This window comes from Astatotilapia calliptera, chromosome 15 (assembly GCF_900246225.1).
Source record: "Astatotilapia calliptera chromosome 15, fAstCal1.2, whole genome shotgun sequence".
Classification (NCBI taxonomy): Eukaryota; Metazoa; Chordata; class Actinopteri; order Cichliformes; family Cichlidae; genus Astatotilapia; species Astatotilapia calliptera.
This window is the reverse complement of record NC_039316.1, coordinates 22,234,064-22,261,334: the sequence shown is the minus strand read 5'-3', so window position 1 is coordinate 22,261,334 and position 27,271 is coordinate 22,234,064. Positions and strand designations below refer to the sequence as shown.

The 27,271-nt window shown below is 43.0% G+C and overlaps 1 protein-coding gene across 3 annotated transcripts; it reads right to left on the bottom strand.

Moving 5' to 3' along the window:
* Nucleotides 1-6,356: 6,356 nt before the first annotated feature.
* LOC113006819 (serine/threonine-protein kinase pdik1l) lies at nt 6,357-15,059 on the bottom strand. 3 transcript variants are annotated; one of them, XM_026143010.1, is made up of 4 exons: nt 14,713-15,059; nt 13,616-14,377; nt 11,907-12,132; nt 6,357-7,442 (listed from the first exon to the last, which is right to left on the bottom strand). In XM_026143010.1, the coding sequence occupies exons 2-4, from the start codon at nt 14,351-14,353 to the stop codon at nt 7,198-7,200; spliced, it is 1,209 nt and encodes a 402-aa protein (XP_025998795.1). In that variant the 5' UTR covers nt 14,354-14,377; nt 14,713-15,059; the 3' UTR covers nt 6,357-7,197. The 3 variants fall into 3 exon arrangements, with proteins under 3 accessions (XP_025998795.1, XP_025998796.1, XP_025998794.1); XM_026143011.1 differs by lacking the exon at nt 14,713-15,059 and adding an exon at nt 14,612-14,702; XM_026143009.1 differs by lacking the exon at nt 14,713-15,059 and adding an exon at nt 14,500-14,605.
* Nucleotides 15,060-27,271: the final 12,212 nt, after the last annotated feature.

Sequence of the window (27,271 nt, the reverse complement as noted above, 5' to 3'; positions counted from 1 at the left end):
AAACCACAGAAAGGTGGAAAGCTTCCAGGGGTAAAGGTCACATCCTATCAGAGCCTCTGATAATGTGATCCTCATCGCCGGGGGTTGGATGCAGACCCGCGCCGAGAGCTCATTTGACAAATCCTTTCCGGTCAAATCTCGTACCTGTCCTGGCTGCTGTTTTAAACCACAGTCACAGGAAAGCGTTTGTCATCAAACATAGCGATAAAGGGGGCTGACATGGAGACCTCTGCCTCGTGTAGGATTCGACCGCACGGGCGACTGGAGCTGAACGGATGCGGCCGCTGTGTCGTGACTGCGCTGTGTGTGTTGCAGTCCTGACGCAGTGAGGTACACGCCACACTCGGGCTTTTCTCTCCACGCTTGTTCACTCCTTCTATCAGCTGTGAAATCTGAAAGGACTCCTCGTCCCCCACCCGCGCCGCCACACTGTGCGGAGTCGGGTCTCATCTTCTCTGCGACACGAGCCGAGGTGCAGCAGGCTGAAGGTTACAGAACTGCCCACTAACATTACCACAGTGAGAGATGAGAAAGGCATCGAGCTGTGGTGAGCTTCAAACCGTTTTAGACGCCCGGCCCAAAAGTCGAATTTAAGTAAACAGATGTGAAGCTGTTTAAACTCTCGCAGTGGAAAAATAACGACAGAAGCAGGCCGGTAATCCTGTTTTCAGACTGAGAGTGAAAATATGATTTGAAGTGAGGAAATATTTAAACGTTTTGTCTCAGCTGAGCTCCCGACGCAGAAGAGTCAGGTGCTGTATTTAAACGATGAAGAGTCCTGTATGAGCCAAACGCAGAAGTTATCACGTCCTCTGAGAACCTGAGGCATGAATTTAACTTTAATACAAAACTTTTTTTCTCATTTCTGAATCTGAGTTATGTAAAAAAAAAAGTTTAAGTACCAAACGCTCGTGTTTATAAAAAGGATCCTTCACGTTGGTCCAGGATCAACATCGTGTTGTCTGAGCATCAGTTAGCATTAGCCAAGACTTTGCTACTTAAACATTATCACAAGCAAACCAACACGAGCATCGTAAATGATAAAAGAATAATATAAAAGAAAATGAATAAAGAAAACAACGTTATGGTTACAGAAACAAAACGAACATGTCTGATTGGCTGGATCGGGACCAACGCTGTTATGATGATGCACCAACACACACCAGATACACCTCCGCCCTCCAACTAGTTGCAGTAGACACCTGCTGCTCCCTGAGCTTTATCAGAGCTTGCTTCCTATCAAAGGGGAGTTCTTTCTCCCCACAGTTGCTCACAGTGAATTGTCTAATTGTTGAGGTTCTCTCTCACATTCTGCAGGGTCTATGCATTATGCATTACCCCGAGGTGAATATGATCGTGAACTGGTGAATGAATTGAAGTTGAATCACAATGTGGTAATCTATTTACATCCCATTCACGAGTTCACATTGTAGGAGAGAAGAAAGCGAAATCTCAGCAGAGAACTGGAAACCAGCTTGAGCTCACTCTGCCGAACCACAAAGTCTCATCAAAATTCATCAAGTGTTTCCAGTCAGAATGACTCAAATATTCGACCAAAAGTTAATTCTGAGTTTAAAAAACAAACAAATATGCAATAATTCAAATAATTCATCCTCAGCAGTGAATCAAAATGACTCGGATGACCACATTTTTATGGCGCTGATATTTACAGCTCAGACTTGAGTGTCTCAACAAAAGCTTAGCTCAACCACATGTTCACGTTCTGCTGTTAGCATTTAGCTCAAAGCCCCGTGTTTCCCACGTTTTTATTTAAACCTTAATTTGTGGGAAAAAATATAACTAAGAGATTTTTTTTAGTCAAACAAGTTTTTCCAGATTTATGCTTTTAACTTTAACACTCACAGTACAATGAAAGAGTTAGTGCGCCTGTAATGTTTCTTCCAGCCCACACTTGCTGTAAGTTGATCCCTTCCTAATGCAATTCCAATTTTGAGTAATGGGGGATAAGAGCCTTTGGCAAGTACAAGTTAGCCAAATCAAGTTGGCGTCGTCTAAAGATAGTCTAGCACGAAATTCCCTCCTAATGTTACTGTCATTCAGTAAAGACATATGAGGGAATGAAAGATAACATCTAACATCTGCTGAAACTTCATCGGTTAACATTGAGACGCAGTGGGCTATAAATATGAGCTGGAGATTATGGTTCCCGTCTGTAATATTGAACTTCTAATTGTTTCTGTACACTCTGGCTCGTGTACGTGAAAAGTGACACAACATGAGTAATTTTGCTTTTGTACAACACTTGACTGGATTTGAAACGAAGGATCTGGTAGCTGCTCACAGAACTCTGAGTGTGTGGTCCAAAGTGGACTTTAGGAGGGACCAGATTTGGTGCATTTGCAAAAAGAACAACTAAAGGAATCCTTTAGAGCAGGGGTCGGCAATCCTGGGCACGCGTGCCGAAGGGTTAACTGATGGCACGTCCATAGCTGGACTGGCCATCGGGCATTTGCCCGGTGGGCCGATGGTGATTTTTCGTTTTTATGGGCCGATGATCTTATTATTATTTATTTTGTAGTAACGGTATAAACAATGAAAGGTGGTGGATTGGCCAGATGCTGGAAGATTTGTAAAAATATGTCTGTGAAGGTTCTCAGTCATCCAGGTCATCGTAGTCAAAGGAGCTTGCAAAGAAAAGCGTCTGGACTTCTTTAAGTTGCTTGAAGACGTTTCACCTCTCATCCGAGAAGCTTCTTCAGTTCTAAGGTCAAATGGTGGAGAGTCCCAGATATAAACCTAGTGGGAGTTTCCCCCCACAGAGGGACAAAAGGACCCCTGATGATCCTCTAATCGCCTGAGCCAAGGTGGGAAACTGGGTGTGGGTCCCAATCAGCCAGAGTTTCAGGTGAGCTCATTGTGAAACCTGGCCCCACCTTATCATGTGATTTCCTGAGGTCAGATGGCCCAGGATGTGACCTTAGAATTTGACCTTAGAACTGAAGAAGCTTCTCGGATGGGAGGTGAAACGTCTTCAAGCAACTTAAAGAAGTCCAGACGCCTTTCTTTGCAAGCTCCTTTGATTTGTAAAAATAACTCAGTTGTTTGGTGGTGGCTATGGTGGAGCTTCCAGCAGGTGGATGAGGGAAAGGCGAGGCAGGAGAAGGAGAGACCTGAGGCAGCCGCCGGTCCGAGTGTCAGGTGAACTGAACTTCAGGTAAGAAGTTATGACCTGCAGTCTATCTGGGTCAGATATAAACCAAGTTTAGGTGGAGTTTATTTTCGTTGTGCTGACTTTTTCTTCAGCTAGGATGGAAAAAGACACAAAGCTGGATTTATTCTGCGTCATTACGCTGTCAGCGGCCTCTTCTTCTCTCATTCTCTCCCCCTCCCTCTCCTGTTTCTACTTCAATCATGAAACTGATCAATGATCAGCTGATCGGCTTTTCTCTCTTGTTTGTTTATCTCCCACTTTGTGCCAGAAAGAGGAAACCAGCGGATGTCGCGCTAAACAACAGCAGCACGTTTAAGCTTGATCAGCTGTTGTTAGAATTTATTTAATATTAGTTTCTAGTATCAGCTGATGTTTGCTGGAGCCACAGCTGTAAAGCTGCTGGTCATGATGTCGGTTTGGATATGTGGTGAGAGGGAAACATGAAGATGAAACCAGGAGATGTCCTTACTGGATCATCAGAGCTGAACAGGTGATGGAGAAACAGGTTTACCTTTTAGGTGACATGGATGAGTTGAAGTTATGAACTGTTTCTGAGAGACAAATAACACCAGGATCCTTTTCTAAGCAGCTGACAGCTGGTAACTGTGCAGGGGCGGGTCTAGCAAAGTGTTGCCAGGGGGGCAGGTAGGGCATTAACAGGGAAAGGTGGGGCACAAAGAAATACTTTTCTTTCTTATTATCATTTAAAATATCTCACTTTTAATAAATAATTATCTGAGTCTTACAACCAAAGTTTTCATCTGATGTAAAATGTATAGAAATCATACATATACCAACAAGACAGCGTGCATCACTGTCACAACAGCGTTTGCATTCAAAGGCTTTATGGGGGGCCGGTCTCTCGTCAAAATGCCCGGGCCGATTCTTTGTCCCAGTCCAGCCCTGGGCACGACACGCAGTGAGTTAATCTGAGAAGGTGCATTAAAAAATAAATGGCCGGGCCAGCGGTGCACATCGCAAATTAACTCGCATACACACATTAGTTGTGCCGTTTCTTAATGACTGTATCTTAGCTAACAACCCCAACTACCAGATTCAACTTGTAATTGGCTAAAAACAACAGAGGGACGTTGCTAGCTGGCAGTTTTTTCGAGCGATGTTGAAATTTCCACATTCAGACACTTCAAATGCTTCAGCAGCTGTCCGCTCAGCGCAGCATCAGCACCGCGGAAATACACGGATACATCCGAAGACTCGAGACTGATCAAACCAGAAAGCTTTAATGAGCAGCTGGTTTGCATCGCATTAACTGGCTGAGTTAATACCAGTTAATGCGACACTAGATGGCACTCATCATCAGAAAGGTTGCTGACCCCTGCTTTAAATAAAAGGCAGGACGGATCCATACTTTTGTTCATGCCAAATTCTGATCCATCATGTGAATAGTAGCGAAATTTGAGACGTGTTCTCAGCAACATTTTCACATATGCTCTGTGTAAACTGCATGTGGACTCAAAGTTAAATGCATTTAGAGATGCGCTTCTGCACGCCGTGGTTCAAACAGAACTTCTGCAGGTTTGCTTAATGACGTCTACATTCCTGAATTTATTGAATTTCTGCCACGTGATTGGCTGATTAGATATGCGTTGGCAAGCAGTTGCACAGGTTTACTCAGTGGCTGGGTTTACTTGATAACGTAGCCGGTGTTTGTGATTCTGTTTTGGGGATTCGTGCAGAAGACATTTAATGTTCCACCTGCACAGGTTCTGTGGTGATGAGCCGGAGCGATCCGTCCTCTACAAACTCTGTGGACAAGCATTCAAAGGTCGTGTATGTGATGTACTGGCCTCTGTCACAGACAACCTCGCTGAGCGCAGGCGCTGACCGTCACCTCACTAGCTTAAATCGCTACTTTATGGGCTCAAAATGTAGTCATAAATATTTTGTACTTGTAAATCAGTTTCGTATGTGTAAAAAGAATTTGTGCGTGCGTAAAAAAGATTTGTGTGTGGACTTGTGTGTCAAAAAAAACCCTGCAAGTTACAAGTACGAATTTTGACCCTATTTTTCTTCCTTTCATCTGATTGGCCAATGTCATGTCAATCACAAATGTAACAATCCAATCAGAGAGCAGAGATGGGTTTGGCTGTCGGAGGGGCGCTTTTTTTTGAACTGCAGGTCCTTGAAGGGTAATACAGTTTGAAGCTGGAGGATCTCTATATAAATATCCGATAGCAGCTAGGTCCCCTAACTTTCAGTAGCTGTTGAAAGGAAAAAGTTGTGGTATATCAGTGGTTAGAAATACCGTTATTACTTTAGGATTAGTTTAACACAAAGTCAGGGCTGACCTGGGACCATTGCTGTGAGTCACAGTGCGCAGCATAAAAGTCCTTTCACATCAGAGCAGGATGTGCTGCTAATGCTAACTGCTAACTAAAAGCAAAGGATCCAGAATTTGTTGCGCTGGCTGCTGGGCTCTGTGGGTTTTTGCAGCAGCTCTACCTGTACTAGATGCACCTGCTCCTTGTCGTTTCTATCTCTGACTTTATGTCCTCTACAAGAGTTTGGTTTTTTTGCTAGTTCTTCAAATGTAAAAACATGTATGCTAATTCATAACGAAGAAAGCTTTGTAATGAAGACTGTCATTTACAAAACACTGCCCGCCCCCACCCTGCGTTCCGCAGCGCTGTTGAAAAGGCTGTGGTAGTCCCTATATTAAACACGTAGACCTGTGACACAAAAATCACCAAACTCGGACGACCACAGACTGTTTTCCTTTGTGGTGATGAAGGAAAACGCTGGGTTGGCATGTAAAAGGGCATTTATTTCCTTCAAAGACCTGCAGTTCAAAAAAAGCGGCCTTCCGACGGCCAAACCCATCTGTTCTCTGATTGGATTGTTACATTTGTGATTGACATGACATTGACCAATCAGATGAAAGGAAGAAAAATAGGGCCAAAATTCGTACTTGTAACTTGCAGGGGTTTTTTGGGGCTAAGTCCACACACAAATCTTTTCACAGATACAAAGCTGATTTACAAGTACAAAATATTTATGACCACATTTTGAGCCCATACTACTTCCCTCTAATGTCCGAGTCTCCGTGCGCTCGGTGTAACAGCCTTATTGAGCAAAGAGTTCATTTATTCCACAGGTCAATGTTTGACTTTAACTACACTGCAAGCATGAATTTTACATGAATAAAAATTCCCGTTACCACTGATTAAAGAGGTTATAAATCCATCTTTATTTAAATTACATGAGATTAACAAGAAATTTAGGACACAGTTGATGTTATAATCGATCTCCATTCATCCACGCATGTGACTGAGACTGATGATCACTAATAAACAGAGTGAACACTGCGTGGATATGATCAGCAACAATCCACATGCCTGGCTTTAATTTCCTGTTCAGGAGGAGACGTTAGCGACCGTCCGTCACAGCGAGCCTTGTGCTGTGCAGCAGATATGACACAAGTTTGAAAATCCTGTAAACAGCTGACGGCGTCACTAACTCAAAGCAAACACGTGAAATGAAGAAGAAATATTTACAAATGACAAACTCAAATATTAATGTTTGAATGCACACAGGCAGGAAAAAAGACGCTAAGTGCCTCTGAGAGTAAGTAAACTGACGTATACAAAGGTTATATTTCACTAAAACAGAAGAATAAATAGACATTTTGTTCTGAAGATTTGAGGTGAGAACGTTTGAGTGAAACTGAGTATTAAAATCATGTCCACACACACCTTTGTGAAAATATATAACAGCATAAACTGAAACATTACAGCTTAGACACAAAAATAGTATCACAGAGTTATTTCAGCACACACAGCATTATGTAGTCCGACCCACGCTACAGATTTAAGCCTACTACTTTTATGTCCTTATAGCTCAGTAGAGCCATACCTAGGCTAAATTAATAATAATAATAATAATAATAATAATAATAATAATGATGATAATGTGGAATTAAAAAACCTTTAAACAAACAGGACGAACTGCAGTCTGGGCTCCTTACTGTCGTTCAGCCCATTACAGTCTTTCAAGTGTACTCTGTGTCAGTGGGAGTCCTCTCTCAGAGCGGAGCGCACCCTGGCCCCCAGCTGGTCAGCCGTCGGCCGGGCGTCCGGGTTTGAGGCGAGCATCTCTGAAAGCAGGGCGCACGTGGCAGGGCCGGGAGGGGGCGGCAGCGGGGGCGCTCTCTTAAACTTTGTCGGGATGCACAGCTGGAGCTCTGCATTCTCCCACAGAGCCTCTCCCAGCGGCATCAGCCAGCCTGAGCGTCCCTTGCACACGTAGGCGCCTGAAGGGGAAACGGGGAGGAAGACGGGTAGGTTAGACACGGCAGAGCGCCTCAGACCTCAGTGACTTTGAGAAGCTGGCGTGGAATATTACCAGGAATTACTAACAGGGTGTGCAAGATGTTCAGAGCACGACGAGACACACTTTATTAATGAGTCATTCATGGACTAATCAGAAACAACATAATTACAATTAAATGACAAGGAAAAACGTGGAACACAAAAGTGTTTAAATTAAATTGACGCTGGGATTTTCTTAGCTCTCATAAATTGCTCTCTTTGTGGAGACTATTTGTGGATGGCTCAGTAAAACTATTTCCCTTCTATGTGTCTGCATGTGGCAGACTGTTAGTATGCATGTGATAAAAAGCTTGTGTGACATTTCTTATGTATCGGTCCTTTACAAAGAAAATGGAGATTCAATAAGAGCTCAGGGCCAGCATTACTCCTTCACAGGAACAATCCATCAAGCATCACATGATGAACTGAGGGCTCTGATTGGCCCTGTGACACAGCATCAAGTGTAATCAGTCTGGCTTAGAGTGCTACGGCGTAAGAGTCGGATCATTATTAGCAAAGATGAGATGACGTTCAGGCACCGGGCCCTACTCCAAGGTTTAGCTAACATGACCCCAAGATGACGGAAACCCGTAAAGGTTCTAGCTCTGACTCCACGGACAGTAATCCTGTCACACGTCAGTTTCCTTGGATGCAAACACTTCCTGCACCTCACTTTAACAATAACTGTTTACATTAAAAAAGATTTAGACACACGGATGGTGAAACGAGTGTTTTCATGTTTAAATGTGTTCACAGACTGTGATTTGGTCACTACATGATGTCAACACTTTGAAAGGTGTTCAGTATATTTCAGCCCGACCTGTCCACAGATGTCATTACATACAAGTGTATGTGCTTGCTTCTGTAGGCTGAACATGATCCTAACCCATGAGCAGAAAGAACTTCCTGCCTCTGATCTTCAGAATCAAAGTTGAAATATTTGAGCTTCTTTTCTTCCTTTTGCACCAGAAGATTTTGATAAGTGTAATCAAGAAACCATAAGATAAAACTGTGAACTCACTTGAACTGGTCATTCGTCATCATTAGACATAAGACAACTACATTAACTAACAGAAAAATGAGATTAATGGAGGGAAACTAATAAAGCCGCATCACTGAAACACATGTGCTGCAAAAATTTTAAAAAGTCATTTGAAAAGCATCGGTTGGTACTTTAGCTCAACACCAGGTTTTTGAGGTAGTGTGACCAAAATCACAGAGGACCCTAAGGTGACACATTGTTCATAAAAGCCTGAGGTCAACACTGAAGTCTGAGTAACGCTGGCCCGAGTCAGAGCCCAGCAAATCATTGCCTAACCTGACTGAGCAAAACGCCATGAAGGCTTTCCAGGCCTAAAGCACAGGAGGCTGAGTCTGGCTTTTCTGTGATTGGCTCCTCTCCGCTCCCCTGGATCGTTGTGTAAGCATGTGGGCGTGCACATCCTCAGACACGCTAAAGTTAAATAATGGAGCGTTATTTCTACCTTTGAAACACCTTCAGTTGAATCTCTCGGTTTTCTCTTTGTGATAGCTGAGCTGCTAAACTCTACTTTTTTTATTAAAGGGAAAAATGATCCACTCACACAACTCTCCAATTGTAAGCATCTTCTTTCAGCATAAACATCAACGACTCAGGGAAGTTCTCGGGCACTAAACTGGGGGATAATGCTTCACATCGCCCCGCTGCTCGGTCTCCTCTGAGCAGAATCGGGTTTGTGCGAACAAAATGAGACGTCGGTGTTGCAGCCATTTCATTACTCTCTGAGAGCAGAACAGCGCTCTGTGTTATTGTACGTCGAGACGCTGCACCATCCGACGGCCACGCGGGTTTCTGACGAGACCTCAGGAAAAGAAATTAAAATCTCACTGCGGAGCTCCAGCGCATGGCTCGGTGCCCTCCTCTGCTCGAATCGAACTGCCAACAACTTTGGAGACGTTATACTTCCAGTGCCACGGCATCAGAGTTTGATGACAATGCTGACGTACGAGAAGGACAAATTATGTTGTCATACACAAATACCAACTCATCTGCCACTTAGGAAAATATAGGCAATCGTCTTTAAAGCTGTAGCAACAGACTGAGGACCCATTCGTGTAAAACTTGGAACCACCGACTGAGCTGCTGCTGACCACAAAACCTCTCAGATCAGAGATTGTGTTTGACAGAGTTAGTGTGTTCATCTCTTCTCTGGATAATCAGTTTGGCTTCAAACCAAAGCACAGCACTGACATGTGCATATATGCACTCAAGGAAATAGTCAGTTTGTACAGGGCTAAAAATCCATCTGTCCTCATGTTTCATTGATGCCTCTAAGGCTTTTGATCGAGTGAACCACAGAAAACTTTTTGATAAATTGAAGACACGGGGAGTTCCTCAATACATGGCGAGGATTCTCTCTTACTGGTACGCTCATCAGAACATGCAGGTTAAATGGGGAAGCAGTATTTCTGCCCCCTTTGGTGTCAGACAGGGTGGGATTTTGTCTCCAATTTTATTTAATCTATATGTTGATGATCTGTCCATACAGCTGAGAGCCTGTAACACTGGGTGTATATTAGGTAAAGCACTGATAAATCATCTCATGTATGCAGATGACCTGGTTGTTTTTAGTCCAAGCAGTGCTGGGTTACAGGATCTTCTCAATGTCTGTACTGAATATGGTGTGCAATATGACATTGAGTACAATGCTGCTAAAAGTGCTGTTTTGATATGTAGAACCAAGCAGGATAAACAGCTAAATTTCCCTTTGTTTAAACTGTCCCAAAAACTCTTGAAGTTCATAAAAAGGTGAAATACCTCGGTCACTTTATTACTGAGCAAATGAATGATGATGATGACATATACAGACAGCGATGTAAGCTCTATGTGCAGGCAAATTCAGCTTTTGTTCACTTCCAGTCAAAGTGGCTTTGTTTAAAGCGTATTGCACACCGCTATATACTGCCCCCTTGTGGTCATCCTACAAACAATGTAGCATGCAGAAGCTGCATGTTGCATATAATGATGCAATGAGAATCCTTTGCAGGATACCTAGAAGTGGTAGTGCCAGCCAGATGTTTGTAGCTGTGGGTGTCTGGACTTTTAAAGCACTTTTAAGAAAGTTAATGTTCAGTTTTAGAGAACGACTGGATGGTTCGAGTAACAGTATAATTTTAGCACTTACAGATCCGACAGTGAGTGGTTCCCGTTACTCATCCAGTCTCAGAAAGCACTGGTTAAAGTGTTTGTGTATTTATTGATTTATTTTAAGTAATTGTGTTTTATGTATATTATGGTTTTATATTTTTACAAATGCTTTATATACTTATTTATATACATATATATATTTAGCGGTTTATACCTTGTGTTGTGGGGGGTGGGGGGGAGTTGTGTGTGTGTTTCTTGTCTTGTTTTTATGGACATGAAGTCTGCCAATAAAGATTGAATTGAATTTATTAGCAGCGTCCTCCTGAAATGCGCCAACAACATCGAGAGTAACGTCCTCCTCTCCGCCCCTTAATGCTCTCTTGTCGCTATGGTAACGCATAAACATTTCTTTCAAAATAAGACGCACAACTACGACACGGGAAAGACCCAGGGAAACAGAGTTAATGATAAAAACCCTGAAAACCATCAATTTCACACCCGAGCCTCAACTCTCGCGGCCCGCTACCAAACCGGTCCGTGGGCCGGGGGTTGGGGACCGCTGTGTTAAGTTACGCGTCACACATCCAAATATATGACTTATATTTGATATCGTTTTATATGCTATTATTAGGAGGAGCTGGCAGAAAGAAAGCTGGAGTCTGAAGTTTGTACATTTTTTACGAATCATGCAGTCAAAGTCAAATCAAAGTTTGCTAACCTTTCCACAAAATATCGTTTTTAAAAGTGCTTTTATTTCTCCTGAAAGTTACACTGTCACCACTTTGCTGTTGTGGGATTCAGAGATCTCAGTTTATTTCTGAATGCTGCATCTCCCTCTTATTATGGCTCTTACTGAGTGGAGTGGGCAGCAGTCACTGCAGAGAACCAGCGATCATTAAAACTTTCTCAGGTCTGGAGCAAAGATGAGAGAATGGACGAACACGCAGATTTCTCAAATTCTTAATAAGATGGAAGGCTGAATTACATAATGTCAGCTTGTATTAAAATACAAGGTACTATAATCCACATCAGCATTGCATAAATCATCATTCATCTTTTTGCTATTTAGATCTATGATCGTACCATCCATGCTTGATAAATGAATGATGTATAGCAGCTGACATTTTTAATATGTGCCACTTAATTAAGGCAAACTGGATTCAGCGCGATGCATCATCACCAGGCTGACCGCACACTCAACCTTTCCCACCTTCCTGCAAGTGCGCTAAATAGTGAGGCAGAGGCTTATGGTGACGTCTTCTCTCAGCGAGACGCTTACCCAGTTGTTCCTGAGTCGTCCCTTCTTCCAGAAAGGTGATTCTCTCCAGGACCGCCCAAAACATCACGCCCAGAGAGAATATGTCTGCCTGGGCCGTGTAGGTCAGCCCGCCCCACACCTCTGGAGCCATGTAGAAGTCCGAACCACAGGTGGAGGAGAAGTGCTGTCTGGTCAGGCCGCCATCCACGGAGCCCTCACTCATTTTGCTCAGACCAAAATCTGCCACCTCGGGGTTAAAGAAGAAAAAGAAAAACCAGCACGCCTTCGGTTAGCTTACAGCTTGGGCTTAGTCTCATCAATGTGCCATCAATAGTTTTAGAACAGGGGTAGGCAACTCCAGGCCTCGAGGGCCAGTGTCCTGCAGGCTTTAGATCTCACCCTGGGTTAACACACCTGAATCAAATGATTAGTTCATTACCAGGCCTCTGGAGAACTTCAGAAATGCTGAGGAGTCGTTTAGCCCTTTAAATCAGCTGTGATGGATCAAGGAAACATCTAAAACCTGCAGGACACCGGCCCTCGAGGCCTGGAGTTGCCTACCCCTGGTTTTAGAAGGACAGTAAAAAGCGCTGTCCTTTACTTTTAATATCTGGCTTAGAACAAAAAAGAAAAGGAAAGAAAAGCTGGCACACAAAGTTTTTTTTTCCTACTAGCCAACTGGTAGAAAATTAATCAACCATTGGGAAGATGGGAAACATACATATGCTATGATCATTTATATCAGGGTCCCTAATCCCAGTCCACGAGGGCCGGTGTCCTGCAGGTTTTAGATGTGTGTCCTTGATCCATCACAGCTGATTTAAATGGATAAATAACCATCTTGAAGTTCTCCAGACGCCTGGTAATGAACTAATCATGTGATTCAGGTGTGTTGACCCAGGGTGAGATCTAAAACCTGCAGGGACACCGGCCCTCGTGGACTGGGATTGGGGACCCCTGATTTATATTATATCGTGACACGCTACTCTAATCTGACTTTGTATTCTATACAGTGACACTTTTATTTGGTGCTTGATCGAACAATGTGTGGGATGAGTAAAAATATTTGTAAGCACCAAAGAGATGTTGGCAGTCACAGTGGCCAAAGTTTCATCAAGACTCATCCACGCATCTAAGATGATTTACAAAGATACGTAAGGTCTGATCATTACAGAATGATGAGTCAATGTTGGTAGAGTGCTCTTTACATGTGAGGACATCACTTTTGGCTGGACATGCTTCATGACTTTCTGATGTTCTGTAGAGATGTAAGTGGCAGATCAACAAACAATGAAAGCAACCTGTAGCTGCATCTTAATTTAGAGTTTCATTTGTTCCACATATAAAGATAAAAACTCACCAGATAATCTGGCTTGTTTGGGTTTACATGGATTTACACGAACACTTGATCTGTGATTTGACTTTCAGTAGAATCTCACTTCCTGGCTGCACTGCTGTGCCATAAATATTTTCCCTCTGCTTTGTATATAATGTGTTCATTGCTTAGCTATAAAGAGATCAGTAGAGCAATTTTGTTTCCAATTGTTTTCTTCATATTTTACTTTCTTATGTTAATTGCGTCTCAAGCAGACTGCTGCTGTGAAAAGCAAACACCCCCTCAGAGAGCAGAACTATTAAGCACTAATGTGCCTTCAAATTTGAACAGTGTGACTTTTCAAACAAAGCTTGACGCCACTTGATCTGAGATAAACACCGTCACATCTGCCCACCTTGACGACGGGGCCTTTTGGTGTCACACACACCAGCACATTGTCAGGTTTCAGGTCCCGGTGGGTGATTCCCAGGCTATGTAGGAAGGCCACGGCGCTGCACAGCTGTTGCACCACGCTGTGGTTACGCTGAGCATCTGGGGGCCTGGAGAGCAGGTACTGATTCAAGTCTCCTCCATCACAGTACTCCATCACGAGCCACAGGGCCAAGCAGCGCAGCGGCGCAGTCTGCTCTTCCTCCCTCGGGGCCGGTCTCTTCCTGACTCTGCTCTGAGGCCTTTGAGGGGTTGTGGAATCAGATGCATTTGATTCATCCTTGTTATGGAGATGAGCTCTGGCCTGCACAGTGTTAGTCCTGTCCTGCAGTCTGAAGCCAGAGTTTGTCCTCCTGGTGTTAGACTGAGGATTGGTCTTTTCCTGACTTTGCTTTGCTGTGACCACACTTCCTTTGAGCACGCTCTCAACCAGACGCAGGGGCAGTTTCCCTGGTTTTAAGGTCTTCAGGCTCCTGGACCCCGTCTGCAGGAGGCAGCTGTGCAGTGCAATGACATTGACGTGGTTCCTGGCTGTGGTTCTCATGGCCCACAGCTCTTGCAAGTAGAGTTCAATACACTCTGGGTTGCTGCAGGGCAGCCGCTTAATAGCCACCTTCTGTCCAGTTTTGGCCATACGGCCCTCAAACACCACGCCGTAACTGCCTCGTCCCACCTCCCTCTCTAAGGTGTAGAGCTCCTCCATCTCTCCCGGAAGCTGCTGTGTCTCCTGACAAACACAGATTAATGTTATACAATTAATATATATACACACCGTAAACAGCGCTTTAATATAGTAAGCAAGCGTTACATTTATCCATATCGTAGCTTATGACAGGAGAAAATACTAACCTCAAGTTGACGTTCAGGTTCGTAACGAGTCAACATAATAAATCTTAAAATAAAGCTTAACTGAAGAACAATCATGAACCGTATATTACAGACAATAACGCTTCCGACTGACCGTATGAAGGTGGTAACCGACGGCGCGTTTAACATGGCGCAGTCTGTGGTTTAAAAGGGCATCGAAACACGAAGCTCTTCCTACTTTGATTTCCGACTTACCCGGAACACTTCAGCTTCTTTTATGAGCGACGGAACGCCTTGAATCCTCCGTTTATTCAACTGGAGGCACTTTACACGAAACCATGTTCAACAAATACGAGTTTCTTTGTTGTTGTTTATGACACACACAGGAAACGCAGACGAAAACGTCACAAACTTCCGTGTCTAAGTTTCGGAACATCCCGCTCTGCCTATACACGCATCGTCATTGGCTAAGAAACCTCAGTACCGCGTTGTGATTGGTTGAGCGCCAAGTCCGAGACGTGTAATGTGATTCGAATTGTCCGAGCCCCGCCCACGTTGGAGTTCAGGGCCCTGTTTCAGGAAGCCGGTTTAGTGGAAAAACTGAGTAAGTATACCCTGAGTTAACGAAAACTCTGGGTTTTCGGTTTAACAAAGCGAGTTCAGCTGCAGCCTGAGTGAGTCACTATGACGACACACTCCGTGAAGCTAACCTGCCCCCTAGCAGGTTTACTACAACTAACCCTGACTGTCTCCGCCCCTTTGTCGGAAACCTGACTGTAGGAAGTGTCGGACATGGCGTGCCACTTCCTTGAAGAGCCAGTAGATCGTGAAGCCCAAATTCTCCGCAGAGCTCTCCGCCGGGAGAGAGTGATTAGTAGTGATGGGCAGATGAAGCCCCATGAAGCACTGAAGCTTTTCATCCAATTGGTTCACCCCAACGCGAAGCTTCATGAAGCTTCATTTGCTCTAGCAGGACACCTACTGGACGTAAAAATAATAGCTGGCATGAATTTGAAGAGTGTGGCATTTTGCACACAGCCTGTAAATGTCAACAACAAAAGGAGTGTGTAAAACACCTATAGTGTAGTGATGGCAGTATACTGTGTATATTTATGCTGGCAGTATGGAAAATGATTATTTGCGGCAAAGTTCGAACCGCTTCATGAACCAGTCACGTGGTACAGCCGGGCAGCGAGGCTTCGGACGTCATCATTTTCAGCTCCTCCCATAAATGAAGCAAGCCTCGATACGCGCTTCGCGGAAACGCCCCCTCCATTACTCGACACACGCTCCGAAGCCTCGATACAGAACGTCCCATCACTAGTGATTAGAGCGCGTTTGGACATTTTATCATTTCCTGATGATTTCCTGTGTGAACGTTACCGTTTCTCAGCACAATCTATAATTTATTTGAATAACATCCTCAGGCCATATATTACGCATGTGACACATCGCGGACATGCTCTCAGTTCTGTACATATTATTTGTATTGCACTTCGGTTTCTTGCAAACGGGAGCTTTCTGTATAATATTGGTGACGCTGAGCACGTTTCCAAGGCTACCGTCTGTCGGGCAGTCAGGAATGTTACAGTTGCACTGAAACGTCTCCTGTACTCGTTTGTGGTGTTCCCCGGTCACAGACCCACAAGATTTATCAAAGAGGGATGCCACAAAATTGCAGGTATCAGGATGACCAAAACTTAATTTATGATGTGGTGATACTTGAACTACTACTTAAATTTCACATTTATTCTCACGGTTCCCAGGCGTGATTGGCTGTACAGATGGCACCCACATTCCAATCATTGCTCCTTCAGTAAATGAAGGAGACTATGTGAACAGGAAGTCTTTCCACAGCATTAAAGTACAGGTACATAGTTCCCTGTAGCATGTCAAACTAACAAATTATTTCATTATAGTAATGGATGCTAATTTGTGTTCTCTGCACTGTGAAGATCATATATGATGCTGCCAACATTATCACAAATGTGGAAGCCAAGTGGCCAGGCTCTGTCCATGACTCACAAATATTCCGTGAATGTACACTGAGCACAAAATTTGGACATGGTGAGTTGAGAATACTTTAAAATATATAAAGACCAATTGCTTCAGGGACATTTGAACTGAAGTGTATCCTTCTGTCTTAGGAGAGTTCACTGGCTACTTGCTTGGTGATAGGGGGTATCCATGTTTACCCTATTTGCTTACCCCTTACCCTGACCCTGAACCGGGCCCACAGCAGCGATATAATCTGGCTAATTGCAGGACAAGAGCCAGAATTGAAATGACTATCGGAATGCTTAAGGCCCGGTTCCAGTGCCTGCAAAGACTCAGGGTCACCCCAGAAAGGGCATGTGACATTATTGTGGCATGTGTGATTCTTCACAACATTGCCACAATTAGAGGAGAACACTGTCCTTCTGAACCAAACATCAGCAGTGATCCAAACCATGAACATCCTGACCCTCCCACGGACATACAAGATGGAAGCACAGTCAGAGACACCATATGTCACAATCATTTCCTTTGACCCATCAACTGGCTTTATTGGTCGCCTGTGTTTCCTGTACACAAAGTATTAAAAGATGTAAACCTCATAAAGTGTCTCTGTTGCTTCCTCCTCTGTAACAGCTGTCAATGTTTCTTCATTATTTTCCTGTAGTAAAGAAATTAACAACATTGCTGTTCTACTGTAAACTCATATAATCTGTGGAGTATTACTCACAACTGCATGTTGGTCTGGCTCAACAGGAGGCTGCACCAGATGCAGTACACCACCACCATCAACTGATAGAATATGAGGTTTATACAGGTCACTTATAACTTACAAGGGACCAAATGGCAATTAACAAACATACCAATCACCTTACACTTCATTGTCATTATGCTCTCAAAGACAACCAAGACTGAGGGAAGGCAAAATCAGTAGGACAATAACTTCACTACAAAATAATTCATTATGGTAAAGAGTTTATCAAATGAATGAGCAGCACTGCAAAGGTGACTGTGAAGAAAGGATGTATGCACATCATGTATTATTTTGAATTTACCCCCTATGTAGGCACTTGTGTCTTGCGGGGTTATTGACTCAGAGGATGTCCCCGCAGAGATGCCTTCGGCCACAGGGCGCCCACTGTTTTGGCTGAGGGCCAACTGCTCAGCCTCTGTGAGTGGTGGTGGTGGTGGAGGACCCCCACCTGTTTTTCGGGCCTCCGCTTTTTTTCTGTTGGCTATAACGGGTCACATTTGAGCATACAGAGTAAGCAAATGTGTACTTGTAATGTGCTCAGATAATTTCAATAAGTGCTTACAGAAAGAAAATTAATGTAGCCTCTAACTGCAATTGATTTACATGGGACAAACAGACCAAGCACTATGGCTCATAATACAATTACACCTTACCTGTTTGGACTATATTTTTATATTTCATTTTTACTTGCTGCCAGGAACGTTTGGGGCCTGTTGGGTTGCACCTGCGCTCACATCACATCACAAAATAAAATGTATAAAATAACAAATAAAATAACATATGATAAAATAACGTGTTAAATGGGTGGAAATCCCTCGATCAATGTTTAAATTAACACTCATGCATTGACTCTGTCGGCTATGTTTTGCCATGCATGCTCCCTTTCTTTTGCAGCTGTGGCTGTGTTACTTTTTTCCGCGGAATTTGCATGTTATCGGCATATGCTGCCATCAGAATTTCGGCCTCAAGCGCTGTAAAATACATTGACCGCACCTTCTTTCCCTCCGTCTCCATGGTGACTCGCTTAATCTGTGCTCCGCTTATCAGGGCTTTATGTATCCTCGTCCGCGCGCTTCACTTGGGGTTAAAGCAACTCCGCGTTGACTGAACTAATTGTTATCAGCCTTTCTGAAACCGAATATTCCGAGTTGGACAGTTCGGGGTTACTCAACCCTGAGTATCGTTTTTCACTCTGAGTTTTCTAAACCGGCTTCCTGAAACAGGGCCCAGACAGGGAATTTGTTACGTCAAAAACGGACACCATTATTTTGGTAAATAATGAAAACGAAGGCCCAGATGGAGCTTTTATTTGAACGAACAACAAAAGAATTTGTCTGTGTAAACGCAAAAAAATTCGGTTAGCAGTTACAAATAGCTCATTTAAATACGGTTCTGGTGTTCTTTGTGTTTGATCCAACAAAATCTGTAAACAGCAAACAAAGTCAGTGTGGGTAGAACTTATCAGTATCAGTGTGGCAAAGTCGCATGCACAGAACTCACAAATGGACAAATGCACCATTTCAAAATGTTGTTGGGCATCGTTTAATGACTGAATCTCAATCTTTGAGAATGTCGAGAAGCTCGTCGGACGGTCTGCGGCTGCATTTCAGAAGCAACTTTAAAATAAATGAAATGCTGTTTTAGTCTGAAAATCGTTTCAGCCTCAAAGATTCACATGAACTCCAAAATCCCAAGTGTGACAGAGGTTATGTGACCGATTACAACATGGCATAAGTCATCATCACACAGGGTGTTGTCTAAAGCTTTATGCAGGTATGTTTTATTTAAACAGCAATCGCTAACATACACTAAACGTTTCCTGTGCAAAAGAATGACGTTCTGACAGCTGCTGCCCACAGAGTCACAGAATAAGAAAGATATCGATTTATTCTGAGTGAATAATAAATCAGATGTTATTAATGTCTATGCTCTGAGTCTGATTAGTAAATGATTGAGTAGAGGTAAAATGAATTCCCTCTGAGCTTTCAGAGGAACTTCATGAGTGAAGAAATGAAGCCAGCAGTCAGTCAGCTGCTTCTGGTGCAACAGGAAGGAAGGAGTCAGACAAACCTCAAAGTTTACTGAAGAAAACCATTCAGCATTCCAGGTCAGGCTTACAGAGTCTGTTACCCTGGTAACTGATTGGTAACTGACTGGAGCTCTTTCTGAACCAGAAAACCCAGAGTTTCCCTCCTTCCAGGATGAGCTAACTTCACTAAACCTGCTTCCTGGAATGAGGCCCTGCATATGTCCCAAAGGTTAAGCCCGGGTTTCCTGTAATACAAACGTGGTTTGTTTCTTATGGTAGTTCGTGCTGCGAGCCCAGCCCACCCTAGACCAGGTTATGCTATTGATTAGAAATCAGCAGTTATAAAGTCACAACTGTATGACTTGTGACTGTATGTTTATATTATTTTAATATTATCAGAGCCTGACTTTTTCTCAGATGGTGATGATAAAATGGTGATTAAAAATCTACAAAGAATAGAAAGAAATGTGCAAATACGAGAGCAGCTTAATGCTGCTGAAAATCATTCATCCTGGGATTTATTACACAGAGCAGTAAAACAAATATTTTAATTTCTGCACATTTTGTTATCGCTGAGTGTGCTCTCATGGCTTCTGTTTATGGTTGGACATTAGAGCCCTGAAACTTAAGTTCTTAAACCAGGGGTGTCATACATAAGGCCTGGGGGCCAGAATGAGCCCAGTGAAGACTCCAATCTGGCCCATTCCACAGCCTTAGAAAATGTGAAGCAGATTTGGAAGTTTTAACTGTATTTTTACAAGTTGCTGTTGATAAAGACTGCCCACTCATTGCCATTCATACTACACCTATGAATTAAATAACAGATAAACAGTTAAATGACAGGAAAGTTGCTGTTTGTTTGCTATTAGTACATCTATAGTAAATTAACAAAAACTATAATTTTATACATTTATTATGTAGGTTTACTGGTCTATGGCCCACCAGTTTAACATCCCCTGAGCCAGGGGTCTGCAACCTTTAGCACCCAAAGAGCCATTTGGAGCCAGTTTCCACGCAAAAGAAAACACTGGGATACTTTTTGACATCTAAAATGAAGATAACACTGTATATATTGTTTTTAACCTTTATGCTTTGTGTGAACAACTAAGGTGTGTTTCTTATGAAATCCATGAAGTGCTACAGAGAAAATTACATTTTATTTATGTAATTAACACATTTTGATCTCTTAAAGAAATATAGCAAAAGGAAAGCTGAACTAAAATGACCCAGCAAACAAAACCTGCTGTGAGCCGCCCCCCTCATATCGCCTTTGGGCTTTTGGAGCCTTGACCTGACTTTTAAAAAAAATAATTGGAAAAAAGCTCGATGCTGCTAAAAAAAAAGAATGAAAAATAGATATTTGCAAAATTCTGCCTAAATATGTATTTTACCTGGTTAATGTGTGTGGCGGGGCGTGGTCTGCAGCGCCGCTGCAGGGGAGGCGGACGCACCTGAACGGCACCCGCAATCACGCCTCACCGCCTTAATCTCTGTGGTCTCTCTGCTGTTGTTGGTATGTGTCGGGCTGTGAGCTGCAAAGCTACAGCCGGCTGTGTGCGCACAGCAACCGTGTGTGAAAAGTGGTCAATAAAGAGATGCTGAAAAGCCTGTTCATGCAAACATCGTCGGGTCTGCCGTGATATGTTTACAACGGGACTTCTGCTCCTGAACCTCTGCGCACAGCGTCTGCAGGTCGGGGCTGTACGAAGTCACTTCATCGTTACAGGACTGTAAGCTGTCGTCTGTGAGGCGTGAGCGTGTTTGTTTTTAACACAGTTCACGGTGGAGCTGCTGACATAATGTGGATCCGAAGATCCATAACTGGCCTACCTGGGGTTGAAAGTCTCGATAAATGAGGCAGAGGTGCACCGGCTTCCGCGAGTGTGACGCTTATTTTGAGCGATGAAAAAAATAATATAATTTTATTTTTATATTTATTTAGGCCCTATCACAATAATCTTCCAATTTAGAAGTACAAGTTAAAAAAAAAACATACATAATCAAATTACACTTCAGCTAAATACTTCTAAGTTATCTTCCCAAACCACACGGAGCCGCACTATGAGGACTAAAGAGCCGCTTGTTGCCGACCCCTGCCCTGAACAGGTACTCTTTGTGTTTAGTAGCAATGTGAAGGAGACTTTGCAGCAGATTAGAGGATAACAGCATTTACGCATTTTCTGCATCACCAAGTCAATACAAGCATATTCCTGTGACCATGTCATGTACCAGTTGTGCTTAATTCATTGGTTTTAGTAAGACAAACCTTAACAACTTGCACTTTTAAAACAAATTCCCCCAGCAGAGAATCTGCAACGCACTTACATAAATTACAGAATTCTGATTAAGCTAGCTGTGTTTAGGATCTCCAAGTTCCCATTGCGATGTCACCAGTTAAAACAAGAGTCACTTTTGTGAGACAGAAAACTGATTTTAAGCTTGAGTAAGTCGTTGCTTCTTTGTACACCGCAGGTGTCTCGCTTTGAGCTTAACTTCCTGTCTCATTTATTGTACTGATTAGTTTCAGCTGTGTTCCTTTGCCCTCCTGTTTCCAGTGTCTACTGTTTCGTAGGTTTCCATCACAATGACTGCGTTTTCCTAGATGTGCCATCCGGTACTTTGGCTCTCTCTGGGACTATTTTGGGTTTCTGCTGTTTTTCCCTTCTACGTTTTGATACGTTGCCAGCTTGCATCTGCATTTACTATGACAGAAACCTTTTCCCTCTTAGTGCTTTTAATTGCTCAGAGAGAGAATGAAAAGTAAAGCCTGACCGGAAGTGTTTTGCACCTATTTGTCAGTCCTTGCTTTTCAGTACCGAAAGGCATTTTGTTAAAAAAATACAAACGTGATGGAAGTGCTGAGAATACATTACTAAAGAGAGGAATCTGAATAGTCTATTAGGACAGTTTTGTAATCAACCTATTTAATTTGCCCAAAAAACAACAAAAGTGCCCCAAAAGTACCAAACTTCCCTTTTTGCTGCAGTTCCATTTAATCACAAAAGAGCCTGTGAACAAAACACACACCTATACACTCTTGTAGAGTGAGTGGGTGCTACATCAGTATCGACTGTTTTTGGCGGAGGCATGGCAACTGTGGTGATGACAGATAACAGCAGGTGTGTGTGTGCATTTTGTTCTTTGGGGAGAATATAATAGGAAGCATAGTGATTCACTGCAATGAAGCACACAGTGAAAGAAAAGAGCAGCTCAGAAGTGCATGTGTATGCGATCCATAGCTTTTATCAGTGATGCCAATCATGAATACTCTTCATAACTTGAGCAAGTTGGAGTGAGTCACACTTCACTTCTGCCCTTTATTCTATTGTCATATGACTTGTTTTGTTACATAGCTGGATGAAGACACCGTACAGGGCGTGCTGAATCCACACAAAGCATCATGAATTCAATTTCCCAGCACATTCAATAATGCCAGGCATCCCCAAAAAGGTACTAATGAGTCTAATAAGAATTATAGTTTTAATCACCTCTGCTTTCACTCTAATGGAATTTCTGTGGGGGCTTTGCTTGCTAATTAAGCAGTCCACCAACCAGAGGGGCAAGAGTAATTATTTCCTTGATTGAGGTCAAAACCCTTGAATTTAATCCCGAGGTCTATCCCGAGCTTCCCCACATGAAGAGTAAACATCGGTAAACATCTTCTCAGCTTCCCGTACTCAATTTCACAGCCGTCACTCTGACAAATAATGGTTTCCCTCCTCCGTAAGCCAGCCTTTCATTGAAACGTCTGCCATCATCCTCATGTCTTTATTGCGTAAAGCAAATGTCTTTCTACTGGCACTGGGCTGATTGCATATAGTGGCCGTGAGGAAAGAACACTTGCTTGGTTTCAAATACTCCTTTTGTAGCTGTGCAGGACTGAAACAAAGTGATCTGGATGGAGTTATGCAATGAGATAAATACAGACAAACAAATGAAATATGTCCTCGTGAATGCTTACGCCCCGAAATAAAAGTTTTCTGAGGATTTGGTGGTTGACACTGCACATTTTTCCTGAGCTGAGATGTAATTCTTCTTCCGCACAAAATTACGATGGCTTTTGGGGTGGAAATGCAATTCTTTTCCAGGCAAAAATTCATTTTCCGGCCTGCTGTTAATAACAATCAGTTGTGCCTTGACAGGTGAAAACCTCGAGTTGCCATAAACCACCCCAGAGTTCCCCCCTCCTTTGGTTTCACATCATTGAGTTTCATTGCAAAGGAGGACGGTAAAACACCTCCGCTGGATGAGATGAAAAAGGAAGGAGGAGCTTGACTTGAGATGAACGAGCCATACATCGGTCAGCTCTGGCCACAGCTATCAGTGACGAAGCCAGACATTTTTGACAGGGGTGTCCAGGTGGAGACCATTATTTGTACTGGGGTGACAACGAGGTCATTTCTTTTTCCTCAAATTGCTGTAGGTCAAAGTATTTTGGTTCAGACACGTGAAGCGTGGTACAGCCAAAAACTGCAGGTCCTCTAACGGCCACCTGAGGCTGGCTCCAAAAGTGTGTATTTGTAGACTTTGACCTTTCACCCTGGTGGGTGAAATGTTTCTCAGTGCTTCATGAAGTATGCTCACGCCACATTTTCTTTGTGCTTTTAGTGACTTTGGCCTGTGGTGGCCTTGGTTCTGTCTGTGAGAGTCTTTTGGGAGTTATTAACGCCATCTGCCCTTTTTAACACCGAATATTTCCCTCGGTGTTCGAAGAAGTCATCTGAACGTGCTCTTGTGCAGGAATTGAAAGTGAATGTTTGTCCTAATGAAAACAAATGCATTTTATGTGAACATTTATAAGCTCGGGTTGGGAGGTGATGATGATGTTTTGTTATTTTAAAAAAACAAAGTGTATTTATTTTGGCTGCGAACGACAACCTTCGGGAATAGAAGAATTATTGGACGTGGTTTCCTGGCACAGAGCTCACTATAATCCACAAACATCAGTAGGTTTGAGGTCAGGGCTTAAGGAAAACCGTTCCAGAAGCTTCGTTTATGCCAGCGATCGCTGTCCTGTAGGAACAACTGTGTCTTCAGTTGTCTAGCTGGTGACTTGAGGTGAAGATTTCGGAGATTGTGCTCCTTCTTCATTATTCCAACCATCCTGTGCAGTGTACCAGCACCACTGACAGCAAACCAGCTGCAGAGCATGATGCTACCACCTCCATGCCTGACAGTTGGTAGCGTGTTCTTATGTTCGAAAGCCTCGAAACATACATGTCATTGTGGCCAAATTGATTAATATTTGCTTGTGTGACTATAAAGCTTTTCTCAGGAAGGTCTTTGTCTTGTTCGTGTGGGCAGCTGTAAATGTCAGTCAAGCTTGAAGGTGTCAGTTCTGGAGCAGTGGCTTCTTCATGGCCAGCTCATTCCCTGGTGGTGTAAAACTTGATGTTAGTTTTTCCAGCAGTTTCCGGTGGATGGTGAGCCCTCGACTCTGTGTGGGGGGGTCAACAGTAAAAAGTAATTAAAGATGCTGTACAATCATTGTGGAAAAAGAACAGTGCAAAGAAAACATTAAAAGCCCCAAATTATCACCACATTCATGCCCATGATGAGTGCATGTGGACATCAATCAATCAATATCTCATTGCAACTCATCATAAAACAACCAACTGTTATTGCACTAATCGCTCCCATATACTGTATTATACTGTACTGTATATAGCTTCAATGCTAAGCTATGGCTGTTTCCACACCAATAACCAATTTCTAAGGAGGGTTATTTATGTTCCTAATCCTTGTTGTTTAATAAGTGATAAAATTGGTTTCTTTCAGTACTGGAGCTGACTTGGCTCTACTCCAAATCAGAAATACTGCATACATCACATCATCTGAGGAAATAATAGTATGTACAAATGAATAATTTATTTTGTAGACAATGTGAATAAAAAAAGAGCTTCAAAAAGCACAGCAGTGTACATGAGAGGACAAACACACCGCGGAAGATGAAATCCTATATCGCTTCATTTTACTGGCTTCAAATTTCCAAATCAAAATCAATACATAGAAAAGACTTCTAAGGTTTTAATGTGATGTGGTGCCAAGCTTGGCCTTCTTTGTCATCAAGGTAATCGCTGCTTCTTGGCCACCACAGGAGGCGTTTATGTGCACTGAACAGCTGGTGGATCACAACGATATCAATGACAGACAGACCCTGCAAAAGGCTGCTTGCTCTTCCAGGCTCCTTATCTCAGTCTAACCCAGGGCTCTGTCTATAGACCCAATTCATCCATCACTATCAGACCTCACACAGGTTCAGAGTCAGCCTTCACATTTTCAAAGGAAGCTGAGGCTAAGAGCAGCTCAACGTGAAAGGAAGTTCAGGTGTTGAACTTCAGAAAAAGAAGAAAAAAGTCATTTTCTTCAATGAAATGTATTTATAGACAAAATTATTGTGTTCATAATCAGCTGCTACTGAACTCTAACATTTGGCCCCACTATTTAAAACAGCCCTGGGAATTTGTCTTACCAGTAGAAAACATAACATATAACCAGAATGAAGCACTAACAGTTACAGGATGGATTAACCTACCTGACTTTGGTGGCCCCTCCTCTGTCCATCAAAAGTCAGAGTTGGTGAAATATCTCAACAGCAATTTGGTGGATTATCACAAAATATGCTTTGCACATTCATCATGGCCAGGTGATCACTGCTGTGAGAGTGGAACGTCCCATTATTTACTCTTTGCTAAAGACCGACGTTGAGCCTGAACCTAAGTAATAATAATAATAACGGATTGCATTTATACAGCGCTTTTTGAGACCCTCAAAGCGCTTTACAATGCCACTATTCATTCACTCTCACATTCACACACTGGTGGAGGCAGCTACAGTTGCAGCCACAGCTGCCCTGGGGCAGACAGAAGCGAGGCTGCCATATCGGCCCCTCTGGCCTAAGTGCATTCAACAAGATGACTTTCATTACGGAGTAAACACAAACTCACAAAGTGATGCCTCACACAGGATATACATATATCTCATATTATTTCAGTTGATTTAGCCTGCACACAGTCTGTGCACATCTGCAAGCCACTTTGTAACCCACCTCTGCCCCAGCTCCTCCCACCTCCTGGGGTCTTGCTGGTGCTTCCCGTGCCTATACATCTGCCCATGGATGGGAGAGGAGAACCAAGAACACCTACACATTACTGCAAATGGAAACGTGAGTCTAGGAGCGGTCCTGTGTGAACCACAGTATTGATCCTGAGAATATATCCATCCTATCTTGTCTATAGCTAGCATAGCGATTAGCGATTATTGTTATTATTACATCGTCTTGGCGCACAGTTTCCTGTCACTCTCTTTGAAGGCAGGGACTCAGACATGATTCAGTAACTTTCTATCCGACACCAGGATCAGATCAAAATTGGTTTGCTAGGCAAACATTTGCAAAACAAATGTCATTGTAATTTGCCACAGCTAAATGTCTTTATGTTAAACCATTACATGGTAAACATTATCAGCATTTCATGCACAGCATCACATTATTAGAATTCCCACTGGAACCATCTTCTTCTTCTTGGAAGTTAATATTTACTTCAAACCACCATTTTCTTTTTTCAAATTACAGTGTGTGGGTCAGTTTAATGGGAGAGTAACTTAAACCTGTCACACCACACCCACCCAGTGGAGCTCCATGGACAATTTTAGTACAGCCAGTCACCTCTGGCCACATCGTCTGCTTCAGATCAGCCACAATATTGAATTTTCCCAGTTTCAGTCTTTTTATGTCATTGTTCTTCTTTCTGTCGACATCATTATCACCTTATCAAAACACACGACATAAATTAAAAGAGAAAAAAGAAAGCTCTCAGCACCGTGGGACAAACCTTCAACCCCCTGCTCCAGCCCCAAATATCTGCCATGACTCATACCTGTCTCTAGGCCCTGATTGGCTGCACGCTCTGCCTGTCGACTGCCTTACCCTGGTCATTGTTCCATAAAATAATATACTGTTCAAGGCCCCACTGCCACCAACAAAAGGCTTGTTATGTTACTCTTTTCCAGCTTAAACAACTTTATCGACCTGTGAC